The 14,883-nt window shown below is 66.4% G+C and overlaps 7 protein-coding genes across 7 annotated transcripts; 6 read left to right on the top strand and 1 right to left on the bottom strand.

The window, feature by feature from the left end:
* The first annotated feature begins 163 nt into the window (after positions 1 to 163).
* On the top strand, positions 164 to 3,611 carry EMIHUDRAFT_449491 (hypothetical protein). The gene is made up of 13 exons (XM_005784431.1): positions 164 to 374; positions 459 to 688; positions 848 to 1,014; positions 1,090 to 1,190; positions 1,344 to 1,477; positions 1,553 to 1,618; positions 1,862 to 1,940; positions 2,054 to 2,124; positions 2,206 to 2,475; positions 2,634 to 2,689; positions 2,779 to 2,830; positions 2,929 to 3,123; positions 3,192 to 3,611. The coding sequence occupies exons 1-13, from the start codon at positions 260 to 262 to the stop codon at positions 3,318 to 3,320; spliced, it is 1,665 nt and encodes a 554-aa protein (XP_005784488.1). The 5' UTR covers positions 164 to 259; the 3' UTR covers positions 3,321 to 3,611.
* Positions 3,612 to 3,953: 342 nt separating this feature from the next.
* EMIHUDRAFT_202615 (hypothetical protein) lies at positions 3,954 to 4,340 on the top strand (the record flags this gene model as incomplete). The annotated part of the gene is made up of 1 exon (XM_005784430.1): positions 3,954 to 4,340. The coding sequence occupies one exon, from the start codon at positions 3,954 to 3,956 to the stop codon at positions 4,338 to 4,340; it is 387 nt and encodes a 128-aa protein (XP_005784487.1).
* A 387-nt stretch (positions 4,341 to 4,727) lies between these two features.
* Positions 4,728 to 5,430, top strand: EMIHUDRAFT_202614 (hypothetical protein; the record flags this gene model as incomplete). The annotated part of the gene is made up of 2 exons (XM_005784429.1): positions 4,728 to 5,231; positions 5,305 to 5,430. The coding sequence occupies 2 exons, from the start codon at positions 4,728 to 4,730 to the stop codon at positions 5,428 to 5,430; spliced, it is 630 nt and encodes a 209-aa protein (XP_005784486.1).
* A 69-nt stretch (positions 5,431 to 5,499) lies between these two features.
* Positions 5,500 to 8,956, top strand: EMIHUDRAFT_202613 (hypothetical protein; the record flags this gene model as incomplete). Its single annotated transcript, XM_005784428.1, has 8 exons — positions 5,500 to 5,639; positions 5,717 to 5,991; positions 6,440 to 6,633; positions 6,704 to 6,892; positions 6,967 to 7,048; positions 7,244 to 7,953; positions 8,075 to 8,634; positions 8,764 to 8,956. 8 exons carry the CDS (start codon positions 5,500 to 5,502, stop codon positions 8,954 to 8,956), a joined length of 2,343 nt encoding a protein of 780 aa, XP_005784485.1.
* Positions 8,957 to 9,605: 649 nt separating this feature from the next.
* Positions 9,606 to 9,972, bottom strand: EMIHUDRAFT_202612 (hypothetical protein; the record flags this gene model as incomplete). Its single annotated transcript, XM_005784427.1, has 3 exons — positions 9,606 to 9,662; positions 9,737 to 9,856; positions 9,931 to 9,972. The coding sequence occupies 3 exons, from the start codon at positions 9,970 to 9,972 to the stop codon at positions 9,606 to 9,608; spliced, it is 219 nt and encodes a 72-aa protein (XP_005784484.1).
* Positions 9,973 to 10,499: 527 nt separating this feature from the next.
* On the top strand, positions 10,500 to 10,922 carry EMIHUDRAFT_202611 (hypothetical protein; the record flags this gene model as incomplete). The annotated part of the gene is made up of 1 exon (XM_005784426.1): positions 10,500 to 10,922. One exon carries the CDS (start codon positions 10,500 to 10,502, stop codon positions 10,920 to 10,922), a length of 423 nt encoding a protein of 140 aa, XP_005784483.1.
* A 2,127-nt stretch (positions 10,923 to 13,049) lies between these two features.
* EMIHUDRAFT_202609 (hypothetical protein) lies at positions 13,050 to 14,741 on the top strand (the record flags this gene model as incomplete). Its single annotated transcript, XM_005784425.1, has 7 exons — positions 13,050 to 13,110; positions 13,197 to 13,279; positions 13,399 to 13,443; positions 13,512 to 13,877; positions 13,950 to 14,024; positions 14,093 to 14,412; positions 14,714 to 14,741. 7 exons carry the CDS (start codon positions 13,050 to 13,052, stop codon positions 14,739 to 14,741), a joined length of 978 nt encoding a protein of 325 aa, XP_005784482.1.
* Positions 14,742 to 14,883: the final 142 nt, after the last annotated feature.

Genomic DNA, 14,883 nt, shown 5'->3' with positions numbered 1-14,883 from the left:
ATGATTACATGAAGGGTGGGGGGGGCCGTCCGCAGAGCTAGGCGGCGCGGGCACCCCCCACTGGGGCCGAGCGTAAGAAGCCGTTTGCCACAGAAACTGGAATCTAACTTTAAAAAATAATCAGTTTCTGAAAAAGAAATTTGCGTGCTTCGCTCTGCCCAGTGGCGCCATCCTCTCCCGCGCCCTCGCGCGCGCGGTCGACTTGACGTGGGAGCCGCGCCCCGGGCGAACCAGGGGTGCACCTCGCCGCCTGGCCGGCATGGCCTCGCCTCACGACGCCATCGACCTGACGGGCGACTCCGACGAGGAGGAGCCTCAGCTCGCCGTCGCCGGGCCGGTCTCCGAGTCCGGCGAGGAGCCGGAGCCCATGCCCCGTGAGCCTTCGCCGCATCAGATCGATCCCGCGCCACCAGCGCCGCCGCCGCCGCCACCGTCGGATGAGCTGGATCCGGAGCAAGTTGAGGCAGTGCGCGCGGTGCTGCAGCACGAGCGGCTCAAGCTCGGCCAGTACGCCGAGAACCTCGTCGCCGCGGGCTATGACGATGTCCGCTACATGCGGCATCTCACGACGGAGGAGCTGAGAGTAGCCGGGCGGGAGCACGCCTCTATGAAGCAGGGGCACGCTGCCAAGTTCGCCAAGTGGTTCCACGAGGCGGCAGGCGGAATGCTGCCGGACACGGCCGCGGCGGTAGGCGCCGGCGTCGATCCCGCAGCAGGAGCAGGGGCGGCGGCGCAGGCGGAGGCAGCGGCGGTGGCGGCGGAATCGGAGGCGGAGGCGGCGGAAGCGCGGGCGACGCCACCGCGCAAGCGCTCGCGGCACGAGGCCGCGCACCCGCCGCCGCAGCAGGCAGGAGGTGGCTCTGCCGGGAGCAGCGAGAGCCACGCGTCTGCTGCCGGCGCAGCTGGCGGCGCGCCGCTCGCTGCGCTGAGCAGCGACGACCAGGAGGTCGCGGGGCGGCTCCTCCCCTTCCTGAAGGACCACGGGCGGCGCGAGGAAGCTGCAGCCGCCAAGGCGTGCACCCCCTCTCCCCTTGCGCACCCCCTCTCCCCTTGCGCACCCCCCCGTGCCAGCCGCCGGCCCGGCTCGAGGGTATTCCCACCACACGCGCACGGCACACCCGCAGGCGGCCCTGCTGAGCCTGCGGCCGGCGAGCGGGCCGCTCGGCAACCTCTCCGCCAGCGACTTCCGCGTGTGCCCCTTCAGCGACCGCGGCCTCGCCGGCGGCATCTGGAGCAGCGACTCTCGCCGCGTCGCGCTGCTGCAAAAGGGCGCGCGGGCGGGCGGGCGGCGCCACTGGCCGCCTCTCGACTCTCCGTGACACGTCCGCGACTCTCGCCCACAGGCGGCGCCGCCGGCTTCATCCGCGGCCGCGCAGCGCATGGGCTCCTCTCGATTGCCGGTCACGGCGACGGCGACGCGGCGCTGCGCGAGCTGCGCGCGCGCGCAGAGGCGCAGTACCGCCAGAAGGCGGTGACTGTGCGCGTCAAGGCGTATGGGCTTCGGTCGGCGGCGCCGGGCGCGCGGGCGGACGACGGGACCGAGGCGGGCGAGGGGGAGAGCAGCCATTGCGCCGGCCATGGAACCGTCCGGCTGGTGGAGTTCGTCGACGGCGGACAGGTCCGCCTACCCCGTACCCTCCTCCTCGGCGCCGCCACCTCTCTCTCTCTTCCCGCCTCCTCTGCTTGGCCGCGCCCCTCCCGCCCCGACCCCCCACGCTCCCCTCCTCCAGGGCGCCGTGATGCGGCTCGAGGATGCGCAGGCTCGCCGGAGATACGCCGCCACAGCCTTCGGCCGAGACGAGGCTTGCCCTCAGCCTCCCGCGCGAACTGTCCCGCGCCGCCCCTCCCCTCCCGCCGCCAGGCGAAGCAGCTCGGCCTCGACCTCCCCGGCATCGAGGCGCCCGCCAACACTTTCCGCATCGACAAGGACTTCTCGTACGGTCCGCCACCCGCCCCGCCCCGCCCCGCCTCCGCCGCCAGCCACTGCGCCGCCTCGCGGCCCTTCTCTCGCGGCCCTTCTCTCGCGGCACCCCCCCGCTCGCGTGTCGGACAGGCCTGCAGCTGATGCACCGAGGCTTCCTCACCAAGACGCACAAGGACCAGGCCGGCGTGATGCCCCTCATCGTCCAGGCGCCGACCGGCCGAGAGACCCCGCCGAGAGGATGGCCGAGAGCCAGCCCGGGAGGTTGCGTTCCTCTCCCGCAGGTGCGCGGCGACTCGCTCTTCCTCGTCTGGTCCCTCGAGGACGGGCTCAAGGCGGGCCTCACCGGCGGAGGCGGCGCCGCGGAGACGCCGGAGAGCGAGTGGGAGCACGAGTGGTTGCCGCCGGAGGAGGGCGGCGAGGAGGGCGGCGAGCCGCGGCCGGGTGCGTGGAGGCGTTTCGCGTCGATGCCGTCGGCGGCGATGGCGCGCCTCTGGCGGGGCGGGCGAGCCTCGGGAGCGCGGGGTCGGAGAGGCGCTCCCGCGTGCGGCACTGTAGGTGCTCTTGAAGGGCGGCGACCTCGCGCTGCTCCGGCCGGGGGCGTGGCACCGCGTCTTCTCGCTCACCTCCAAGGCTGCTGCTGCCCGCCGTCAGGACGGGCCCACGCCGCGCCGTGAGGCGGTCCGTCACTTGCACCCCGCCCTGTCGGCAGGTGGCGCTGTACTGGAACTACCACGACTTGCTCACCCTCGCCGAGGGCCTCCCCTCGTGCGCCTCTCCCCCGCCCCTCCGCCCCGCCCCTCCGCCCGGCCGTCGCCCCGCCCTCGAGGCGACTCTCTCACCCGCGCGCCGAGCAGGTGTGCGCTCGAGCGGGCCAGCAGCGGCGAGTTGCCCGCGCGGCTGCTCAAGGTGCCTCCGCGCCCCCCCGCGCCGCACATCTTGCCCGACGCCCCGCCCACCACCGCCAATACCGCCCCGCCCACCACCGCCGCCTCCTGTCCGCCCAGGCCATCTGCGCTGAGGCGGATCAGTCTGGCGCCGCCGCGCCGAACCTCGCGACGATCGCGAGGCGCTGGCGGGAGAGGACCGGAGCGGCTAAGACGTTCCTCGAGCGCCTCTCCGCGCCGGGCGCGAACATCGCCCATACGAGCGTCGAGTCGGCCGATGCGGCGGAGGCGGAGGCGGCCGCGCTGCTGGAGGGGGCGAGCGAGACGGTGCCCCGCAGCGTAGCACACTCCGACCCTCGAGACCTCCTGGCTTGAGAGTGTAGGCGAGCAAGGAGCTGTCTGCGGCGCGACGCCAGAAGGTCGACCTCAAGAGGCTCATCGAGGGCGTGTGCGACCCCAGGCTCTGCCTGCCGGAGAGCGCGCCCTCCCGCGACGACGACGACGACGAGTGACGGCGGGCTCTCGATCCGGCCGCCGCCCCGCCGCCGCCGCGCCGGCACGCCCACGGTAGTGTAGCCCGTGGACGTGGTCCAGGGAGAAGCTTAGAGTCCTCGGCCGGCCGCGGCGCACAGCCCATTAGCTGTTAGCTCAAGGGGGCCTCGCTCTAACATACGTGCATGTATTCGCTATTCCCGTTTCCCCGAGTCTTCTCTACGTCGTGACGGCTATATTATTATCGGTCGAACGGTCGGGGATTGTTGTGCGTCTATTTATCGGTTCTTGCTGGAGTATTATCGGCTCATACATACATACATCAATTCCTTTCCGCGCGCGCGCGAGACGTGCGAGTCGGTTCAGGCCGCGGAGGGCGGAGCGCTCGGCCCTCGCGGCGTAAGGAACGTAACGCGGAAGTATGTCTCGTGTAAAAGAGAGCGGAGAACCAAGCCGTACACGTCGAGCGCACCGCGCCGAGGAAGAAGGAGCTCACCGATGAGAAGCTTGCGGCAAAGGCCGCGTCTCGCAGGGCCAAGAAGATCCGGCAGAAGGAGCGCCGGGCGAAGCCGAGGCCGGCGAGCGCGCTGCGAGCGAGGCCGAGCGCGCGGAGCCCCCGCGCGCGCAGCTACGCGAGAAACATCCAGTACGTGATGGACGGACTACGGTCTGCAGCTGCGCGGGCGCGCAGCCAGGCGGGGTCCAAAACTCGGGTCACCTATTCGCTGCCCCCGGAGAGGGACGACGGATATCGGCGCGGCCCTAGCGTGGTGTGCGCCACGGTCCCCCAGGGCACCGTGGCGACGACCGTCGCCCCGGACTGGCTCGCGAACGAGCTGGCCGGGCGCGGCAAGGTTGATGCGGCATGCCGCGACCAAATGGTTATGCACCTGATGACGGCCGCCGGCGCCTCGGCGCCGGCCGACGCCGTGTTCAGGTTCACGGCCGGCGAGGCGATGCAGACGGACGACGACGAGCAGGACGCCGAGGTCGCCGACCGGTCCGAGGAGTATTCCGACGACGGGAGGGTGTCCGACTAGCTGGCCTCGCCCATATCTTACCCCTTCTGCCCCCCCCCCCCCCTCCTAGATAAGCCGGATGAAGATTCTGCCCCACACAGCCCCTTACCCCTTCACCCTCGACTCGCTGCTTGGTGTTTCTGAACACGTAGACGTCCACGCTGTGGGGGTTGTGTGCGGGTTGTGTGTCTGGGAGGGAGGGAGTGGGGTGCAGGTTGCTCACCCACGGCACCGGGCGGGTGCTGCACTTTCCGTGGGGCTCCTCCCCGTGTCCGCGCACTTTCTTCACGCCTCGCACTCTGTTCACAGCGTGGATTGTCACGCTCCTTGAGTTGGGGCTGACCGTTTTGCTTTTGAAGTGGCCCGTCCGGCTTTCACCTGCCCCCGGCAGTTTGACTGTGGACCTGGATGCTGCTGATCCTGCTCCCACTCACGGTCGCCGTGCTCCACCCTTCATTACCGACGGCGCGCCTCGCGCACGCGCACGCTCTTGTCGGCCGAGCGCGAGACGCGTACAGCGTGGTCGCGACGAAGCACTACCTGGCGACGGCAGCTGCTAGTAGCGGAATCCTGCGAGCTGGGGCTGACCTTGCCGGGCAGTGCGCGCGCGATGGAGCAGCAGATCCGACGCACACTCTTTCAATGGCTGCGGTGGCGACAGTCGTCTCGGGTTTGTGCGGCGCTCAGTGGATGCGGCACTTGGATTCAACGCTCGGCGACAGCACGGCGGAGAGCGCAGGACTCGTGGCGGCGAAGGCCTTCGCTGACTACACCTGTTTTGCCCCCTGCGCCAACTCGGCGTACCTGTTCCTGCTTCCCCTGCTCACTGGCGCCGGCGTCGAGGCAGCCACCACCTCCGTGGTGGCGCACTTGCCGTTCTTGATGCAGGCGCGGATAGACCGTAGACGCAACGTTGCAGCCAGACGCAACCTGCTCTCTGCTGCCACACCCGCTGACCTCCCTCCGCTCACCCCCTGCCGCGCAGCTCGAGTTCATGCTGTGGATGCCGTACAACCTCATCGCCTTTTCGCACCTGCCGCTGCACCTCCGGCCTGCGACCTCTGCGCTGCTCTCGGCCCTCTTCACCGTCTCCATCGCGACCGTGGCGTGAGCTGCGGCGCGGGGACGACTCGTCCTCCCCGGCCGATGTACACTTTTGCATGCCGTTCGCCTTCCTCCCATGTCCGACGGCATGATGCGGCATCCCGCGTGCGTCGGGCTGTCGGCAGGACTGCTACTGAACACGGGAGCTGCCGCGGCCGAGCCGCTCGCTGTGGCGCGACTCCCCCCGTACCGTACAGTACACTCGTTACTCGTCATGTATTCTCTTCTGGGTTCAATGTTTTTTTTTACGCGGCGGGCACTTGGCGACCCAAAGCAGCCGTGCGACGGACGAGGGGCGAGGTCGTCGCGGTCATGGCGGTTTTGCCAAATCGCTGGCTCGTGTTCGACGTCGGACTCGTGCTCCTCATCATCTACTACGCCTTTCCGGCCTCGGCAACATCCGGCACCGCAGCTGTCGAGCGCCGCTCTACTGGTCTCGTGACAGACGCAGCGCCGGTCAGTGCACCCGCCTGGTCGCTCCAGGACCCCAGGAAAGGTGACGAGGCTGGAGGCCAAGGCGTCAGCGACGACGACAGCCAACCACAGGTCCAAAAAGAGGGCAAGGGAGGTCGGAGGCGGCGGGCAAAGGGCGGGCGAAGGGGCGGCGGAGGTGGCAGGCGAGGCAGAGGCCGTGCCTCTGGCGGCGACAGCGCTGGTGACGGTGGCATGGTCAACGCCAGTGATGGCAGCAGTGGAACCACCGGTGGCGGTGGCGACATCGCCGATGGTGGTGGTGGCGGCGGCGGCGGCGGCAGCGGCCGTCGCAGGCGTGGCGGCGGCAAGAGCTTCACCAACCTCGGCATGCCTTCGTGCGGTGCGGCGCTCGCAGAGTACAAGTGCCCAGCCTCGCCTCGGCGGGCGTTGGTGACCCTCTCGACCGGCTCCCGCTCCCACTTCGGCGTAACCAAGGTGTCGATGCTCGCCTACGCCCGCCGCACCGGCGCCGACCCTCGCCTGTCCCCGCGCCACACCCCACCCGGCACAAAAGAGAGAGGGAGAAAACGCGCCATCTCTAGGCGCCGACTTCCACGTGGTCGACTCGCCGCAGCACCCTGCGCTGGCGGCGTACAACGCGTCGGCGCAGGCGGGCGGCTCGTCGCACTTCGTCAAGCTGCCGATGCTGCGCCACTTCCTCGCCGTGTACGACCAGGTCCTCTTCATCGACGACGACGTCCTGCTGTCGCCCTTCGCGCCAGACTTGTTCGCCCAGGTGGACTGCTCGAGGCGGATCCCTGCCTGGGCCCTCTCTGAGCCCTGTCTGAGCCAACCTGCTTGCGCAGGTGGACTGCCGCTCGCTCGGCGCGGTGGTGGAGGCGTACCACGTGCAGGGCTGGCACACGATGCACGCAAAGTCGCTCTGCCAGATCTACGGCCTCTCGCGTGACAGCTGCTCCAACGTCGCGCTCAAGCGGCAGCGCATCTTCAACTCGGGCAACACGGCTCCCTCCCCGCCGCATCGCCGCGGCCACGTCGGCCGCACGCCGGCCGCACGTGAGCCGTAGGCGTGATGCTCCTCTCCTCCGCCCACCGGCCCCTCCTCGAGAGCTGGGACAAGGAGCCGCTGCGGTGCAAGATCCTCTGCGACCAGCTCTTCATGAACGCGATGCTGCGCAAGCGCGGCGGCTGTCGCGAGGGACCTCGGCGCCGCGGCATGTCCACGACGCGTCCACGACACGTCCGCTATAGGCACGGCGGCTGCCTCGAGGACCTCGGCACCGCCTTCAACCTGCCGGGCACGCAGGTGCGCAAGATGCTCACCAGCACGCCCTCCGAGCGCGAGTCCGAGGCGGGCGCGCTGCAGCCGCGCGACTCGCCCCTAGCCGACGCGTGCGTCGCCCACTTGACCATCCTACCGAGCAAGAGTGTCTCCGCCGCCTACCTGCTGCGGCGCTCCCTCCTCTCCCGCGACATCCTGCAGTGCGCGGGCAAGGGCGGGCCGGTCGACGCGGCGGCGATGCTCGCGCAGCTGCCGCCAAAGGAGGCGGCAGCCTCGGACGCAGACGTGCAGAAGCTCTGGTGTAAGGGCCAGTCCGTCGGGTGCGCCATCGTGCCAGCCCCGACCTCGGGCGAGGCCGCGCTGCCCTCGCCAGGGCTGCAGGCAGCCGCCGGGCCAGCTGGTGGAGCTGGCTCCAGTGGCGGCGGCACCTCTCCTCTGGCCGCGCTCGTGCCGTCCGGCCCGACCGACGAGCTGCCGGAGGCGGCGCTCGCGGTGATGCGGCGCGCGGCTGCGGCGGCGTGGGACGGCAAGACGGTGACGCTGCTTTTCGCGACGAGCAGTTTCCTCGACCTCGCCCTCAACTGGTGCCAGGCCACGCGCGCGCTCGGGCTGCGCAACTTTGTGCTTGTCGCGATGGACAAGGCGCTCGGCGCGACGCTCGGCCGCTTCGACGCCCCGCCCGGCCTGCTGCTGCCGCGCGTGGCGAGCGGGAGCGTGAGCATCACCAAGCTCAACGTGATCGGGGAGCGGCAGCGATTCGGGCTCCGCGTGCTCGAGGCGGGCTTCAACGTCCTCTTTGCCGACCTGGACGCGGTGCCGCCCCTCCGCCCGCCGCTCGGCCCGCCCATCCGCCCGCCACACGCCGCCCGTCACTTCGGCCCGCCACTGCGCCGCTCCCCCGAGGCGGAGCCCCTGACGCGTCGCTCGGCCGCAGGTCTTTCTGCGCTCACCCGAGCCTTTGCTTCGCGACGGTGACATCATCGGCGAGCGCATCTGGGGCCGGCCGCGCAACGTCGTCAAGAAGTGGGGCGCCGCCATCTGCACCGGCTTCTACTTTCTACGTGCGACTGCGGCCAACGTGGCCATCTTCCGCAAGACGCAGTTCCTCATCGCCGAGAAGCGGCAGAAGCAGCCACGCTGGCAGGCGTCCGACCAGTGGGCCATCAACAACGCGCTCGACCAGCAGGTCGTCGACTGGAGCGGCGGCAGCCGCATGAAGTCGAACGCCGACTTCCAGGCAAAGTACTACGACAACACGTCGCACGTCGGCTACACGCGGCTCGTCCGCTCCAAGTTTGTGGTGCTGCCGCACGTGGCAGTGGCGCGCTCGTGCCCGGTGCTCAAGTACAACACGACCCGCCCGCCGGCGAGCGACAAGGCGGAGCTGCGGAAGTGGCGGCTGTGGCAACACCTGCTCAAGCACTCGTTCGTGTTGCACTGCTTCCCGCCAGACTCGATGCCATGCGGCATGTCGGTCAAGCACGGCGAGAAGGGGTGCGCCTCTCTGCCGCCCTCTCCACCGCCCTCTCTGCCGCCCTCTCCTCCCTTGCCGCCGTGCGGCCATCGCACTCGGTGCTACTATTGCCGCGGGCAGCTCACGCCGACGAGCCTTTGACGTGGTAGGTGCGACAAGTCTGTGGTGATGGGCCACCCCACCCACATCCACGGCGAAGTGGTCTTCGACCAGCGGCAGGGACTATGGTTTATGAAGGAGGGGTGGGAGGAGGCGATCGCCACGCCGGCGATCAAGGATTTTTGGGCGTGGCTCGAGTCGCAGTACAATGGGCTCGTGCCGGGCCGCACGTCGTCAGCGTGAGCGCACGCGTCGACCGCAGGGCTTCCTCTCCCTGCCCCGGGAAATGGAGAGGGGCGGTGCACGACTGGAGAGGGGCGGCGCACACAACCATCAAGCACAACCATCAAGCACCCATCACACACACACACACACACACACACACACACACACACACACACACACACACACACACACACACACACACACACACACACACACACACACACGCACGCACCCACCACGTCAATCACCACGTCAATCACACATCATACATACTAGAACAATCATGAAAAAAAGAATCAATCCACAATCGCCGGATTCTCTTCGTATCTAGATAGTGAAAAGATCAAATTGTTCGCGACCGCCGACGGGAACGACCGTGAATGCTTGGGTTTTGCATTGTCAAGGCCATTTCTTTCCTTCCATCACCCTGGTCGGAAGCGGCGTGCCGGTGGAGGCGCGTCCGGGTTTTGGGAATCAAGAAATTACTCAACCCTTTTCCTGGCTCACAAGCTGAAGATGTTCTCCGCATGGGGAGCCCCGGGTACTCTTTAGCTGTACTCGTCTAGGCAGGGGTTGGAAATTACTTGTCATCGTGACTTCTGGTTTCCGGCCGGGATTGGTCTTGGTGCCTTTGCGTGTGTGTGATGTGGCCCTGCCGTGGTCGAATTTATCTTCTCTTGAGAATTACCCTCGTTTTTGGCACACCCGACACGGCGCCGGCACCCTGCAAAGACGCCGCCCGACAAGTAAAGTACTTTTCGAATCAGGAGTCGCGGAAGGCACGCTTGCCGGAAGGACGTCGATGAGAGGCGGCCATCGTGAGAGTCCGCCATGCGCGGACACGCATCGCTCGGTGATCGCGTTCCCTTTCACGCTCGAGAGTGTACCGTCGGCCGCCTCGTCAAAGCCGCCAGCTACCTCGCCAGCAGAGCCCGTGGAGGAGCCGAGGTTTGCTGATCATGATGTGACCACCAACCTTCCATGCGAAAGACCCGGTCTTGAACTTGAGCAGCTGGAAGCACGTACCACCGCATTTGGGGAGGGGGAGGAGGAGGTGCACCGGGAGGAGGAGGTACCAGCTCTTCAGCATTGCCTTCTGCCCTCGAGTCCACAAACACCTGACCGACATCCCATGATTGCGTAGGTGGCGCCACCGGGTCAAGTAGTCATGGCTCTTCAACAAGGTGAAGGGCTTAGGACGCGCGCCCCGCACGTGGGCGGCCTCGTACGACATACTATGCTTCCACACGCCGGCCACTCCGCGTTCGCAGCACCAGCGCTGGCCGGTGCTCGGCCGCCCAGTTACGCAGAGGTGAGAAGGGACCGAGTACGACCGCCGGGCTATGGGCTGCTGCATCAAGGGGCCGGGTATTGATTTAGGTCGCTGCTGTGGCGCCGCCCCAGAGCATACATCCTAGGTGGATCAGCCGAAGAGCGAGCGAGGTGTTTTGCACCCGCCTCCCCGCCCTTCGAAGACAGCCTCACGTGTTGTCTGCTCCTTCAGGCTCTAACTTTGGACGGGCAGGGTGCGGAGGAGGCACAGGAAGGTGGACACCAAGTGATGGGAGCCGTCTTTCTCAGTCTTCTACTCGGCAGTCGCGCACGCACCAAGAGGGCAAAGCTTGCTGAGCGGCTGCCGGTTTCTGTCTACAGCCCAAACAAACGGCGTTGCAGCCGCGAGCCACAAGATGTGTCTAGCGATGCAGGGTCTGGTCAGATGTGCGTCATCTGCCAGGAAGACTACATGGATGGAGAAGCCGTCAAGACGCTGCCGTGCCATCACTCCTTCCACGACGCATGCGTTTCCCGTTGGTTGGTCGAGGAGAAGAGCAGCTGCCCACTATGCAAAAGGCGCATCGCTGCGTCAGCCTCCGACGAGGAAGAGGTTGGCGCTGACGTCTTCCTGTCACATCGCGCTACTGCAGGGCAGGGCAGGGCTTCGCGCGAGCTGTCATTTTCCCGCGAGTTCAGCACCACTTGGTAGCCTGACTGGAGGAGACTTGGGGGCCGGGGGAGGTGGGGGAGACCGACATCAGTCGACCCGAGTATGCTGGGCATCTATGATGGAATGCATCGTGCATGGGCGGCATCGACCCGGACGCATCGTGCGTTTGTGTGCGCTGGGCCTTCCTCGGCGGCGGACCGCGAGGGGCAGCCATGACCGCGCTAGACACCGTCACGCGTGTTGCTGTCGAGTGCTTGGAGAGTGGAGATCGTCTCACGTGCTTTGCAAAAACACACACCCTCATGGCTTTGGCTCGTTTCTACAAATCTGAATTTTAAGGTGGCCCCGCACGTCATAGAGCAAGCGCAACGTACAAGTATGAGCACCCGCGAGAAAGAGCCATATGGCGGGAAGTGTGTGAGTGGGTTCACCCCCGACTCGCGCTAGCGTGCCTACGCCGATGAAACGCAAAGAGGAGGTCACCGCCACATCGTGCTAGATTCCGCCGCTTGCTGCTTCAGGTGGAGCACCGAGGCCTGCTTGCTCTTTTGTTGCATCTCGAAATTTACGAACCAGTTGAGTAGCCGTAGAGGCTCGTACGACGCCTGCACACGTCTGAAGTGCCGGAAGCCAATAACTGACATTGCTAGAATGACGAGAGAGTTTGCCCCGGCGATGCAAGCGCCATTGACAGTTCGCCTGCAGGGGAAACCAACGGCTCAGCTCACGGTCTGCAGGGCGCAGGACAGAAATGACGGACCATCGTGCCTCTCATTGGCAATCGGGTCGCGTGGATCAATACACGTGATTGTTTGGCTTCCATCGAAGAGGTCTACCAAGTACTCAAGCTCCTCCTCCTCCTCCGCCGCCGCCTCCTCCTCCTCCAACGGCGCCTCGCCATCGAGCGTCTCCTCGGCAAGGCGCTTCCGCGTCGGGCCAGCAATCGCCTTTGCTCCCATATCGCAGCAGCCTCGGCAGCCAGAGCAGCCGTGCGCCTCAAGAAAGGAGCAGTCCAGCCGGGAGAAGACTGAGCACGGCAGACCGACAGAGGCACCCGCAAAGTGGCACTGCTCGGCACAAGAGGGCGCAGACAGCCGTCGCTCGGCGTGGGCTTCGGCGGCGATCAAAGGGGAGCGGACATACGGGATTCTCGCCGGCATGCCTACGAAGAGCACAATGAGGAGGACCGCCGAGAGGCCAAACGAGGTGTAGGTGACGACAAAGATGCGGTTGAGCGAGCGCAGGTGTAGCCGTGTGACGGCGACTGCTGCTCCCGTCGAGACGATGAGCGCTGCCTCTTGCGCATACTGCTTAATGTATGAGACGACCGAGACCACGAGCATACAGCAGGAGATGGTGAGGGCGACGCACACGAAAAATACTGTGGCGATGCCAAGGTTTAGCCCCGACTTCCAGATACACATCTGTGACTCGTCCTCGAGCAGCGGCTTGAGCGTGGCGCCCGCCCACATGCCGAGCGCCGCACCGAGAAGCAGAGTCTGCAGCAGGGATAGGACCTCCGCCAGTCAACTGGGAGGGCAGAGGCAGAAGGCTGAGGGTGAGGCGCAGCCACCGACTGAAGGGAGAGGTTGTCAAGCATAGTCTGCAGCACGCCGAGCTGGAGCATGTCGATCTGCATCATGTTGACCGCATTCTGCTGGTCCACCTTGGCCGCACTCACTGACGCCCACATGGCAAAGACGCGACACGAACGCGCTCTGCGCACTGGGGACGGACGAGTGTGTGTGCCGTTGAAGAATGAGCGCGTTGTCACAGCGCAGGCCAGGTCTACACTGGCCGCGGCACCAGCTCCCGCGGTCTGCACGCTAGGAGTGGTCCGCCCTCGCAATGAATGCGGAATACTGTTACGAAAAGTACATACAACTAGTGCGACACACTAGAGTCAGTCTCGTAATCGCGCCAACTTTGCCGACAACAAACCCTAACACCCTAAGGGGTTCATCCCGTCGTCCCGTGCGTCTTCTCTTCTCCTTGATGTTGGGGAACGTGACTTGGCGAGGCGTGCGAACACATTGAAGTGGAGCCGTGCGGAGAGGGAGGGCCTCGCCCTGGTCACCAGTAGCAGCAGCATCACCGGCTACAAAGGTGTGACCTTCTGCCCGAAGCGGCAAAGCAGCAAGAAGTACGTGCCTCGGCTTCTCCTTGATGTTGGGGAACGTGACGAAGCTCGGCTTCTCGCCTCCGGCACACGTTACGAGTTTCGAAGGTCAGCGTCGCGGATGCATGTGTGGAGCCGCGCGACGCTGCATCGCTGTTGACATCCCCAGCATTCGACCCATGAGTGCGGAGCAGGACAGATCATGAGTGCCTCGTCTGCCGACGTGTGCTCGGGCTGTCCCTACGGCGCGATTGCACTGGCTGACTTTACAGCAGAGGTGCACGCGTTCTGCTCTCTCGGCGCAAATACACCGCTCCACTGATCACAGAGTCACTGCGCCGTTCGCCTGCACATGCGCCCCCTGCTGGATTTACAACTCGGGTGGGCCGTCTCCAGGTCCCAGGCGAGCTCAGCTTCACGCGCTGTACAGTGATGCTAATTGTGCGCCACAGCAGCACTGCCCGCTAGACGGAGGGCATCATACTCGGAAGCTCTTATGTTTGGTCCAGGTGTCGACCTCTCCGGGAAATGGCTGGCTGATGGCCCGGCTAGCGGACGAGCGGGGCCTCGTGCCGGAGAGCTACGTCCGTCGCCACGAGCTGCAGCCCGCGGTGATGTGTCACGACTTTGATGCGGAGGAGACGGCAGAGCTGTCCACCCGTCGAGGCGAGCGGCTGAGCATCGTCGCCTCGATCGCGGCGCCGGCAGGCTGGACATTTGTTGTACGCACGCATGGCAGCGGGGCTGTGGGGCCCGGTCTGGTCCCCTGCGATTGGCTCATTCGGTCGCCGGCAGTGCGCATGCGAGCCGCGTTTCAGCGCGAGGTGGTGGGGGGCCAATGCGGATATCCGGCGATTATCGCTTCTCCAATCACTGTCTCTGCCAAGTAGGTTGGAGAGGAGCTCACTGCTGAGGTATCAGAGCGGCTGTGGGCACTCAGGGCGCAGGGCGGTTGGACCGAGGCGCGCGACGCCCGCCCGTTTGTCTCAAACCTAGCTTCGCTGCGCATCGGCCACAAGTTTGTATCCTGCCGCAGGTGATCAGCCTATCTGGGACGAGCGGTATTGTGCCGTCGAGCTTTCTTATCGAGATCGCTACCGAGTCCATCACCGGCGTCCCGGCTGACACTATCAGCCGGCGAGACTTGCCTCGGTTCGACGTGCGCATCCCCTTGCTGGGACGGGCCTCGGAGAGGGTTGCGCCCGTCTACGATGTCGACGAGGCTGCGGACGGGGCCGCACAGCCTGCAGACAGTGGCACGGCCGCGGCGCATGCCGCCGCTGGGTCTCGATCGCTCTCCCGCGTTGTGCCGATCAACCCTTGGGACGATCCCGACGTGCTGCAGGCGCGCCTAGCCGGGGCGCCGCAGCGGGATGCAACGGCGAGCACCAGCGAAGGCCACGCTGAGATGTGCATCTCTCCGGCTAGCGGGGCGCACGCCGTGCCCCCCAACCCGCGAGCGCCTCCTCCTCGTCGACTGACGGGCTTATTGCGCTCCCTCTCCCTATCGGCGGGTGGCTTGAGGGGTGCGCCCATCTCACCATCCAAGCCATCCAGGGCCGCACCGGAGGGCCAAAGGGCACCGCGGCTCGCGAGTACTATGTAGCACGTTGTGGCCGTGGTGACACGGTGTCCCACAACCTCTAGTCGATGTTGTCAGTGCGCATGTAGTGCTCGCCTCCAGTCCGTTGTGTGCGTATGTCTCGTGCAGCGCCTGCCGCCTCGCGCGAGCGCGGTAACGAGAGCGCGCGGGCAGAAGAGCGCGCGGCCGCGTGTGTTTCACCCCCCCGGCCGCGCGCGCGAGATATACGTCGGCGTTTCTTTCTGATGTACGTGTGTCGGAGTTTCTTTCTGTTGTCTGCTGTACGTCGAGTTTTAGAG

Source organism: Emiliania huxleyi (assembly GCF_000372725.1).
Source record: "Emiliania huxleyi CCMP1516 chromosome Unknown EMIHUscaffold_17, whole genome shotgun sequence".
Classification (NCBI taxonomy): Eukaryota; Haptophyta; order Isochrysidales; family Noelaerhabdaceae; genus Emiliania; species Emiliania huxleyi.
The sequence above is the reverse complement of the archived record's forward strand: the minus strand, read 5'-3'. Positions and strand labels throughout refer to the sequence as shown.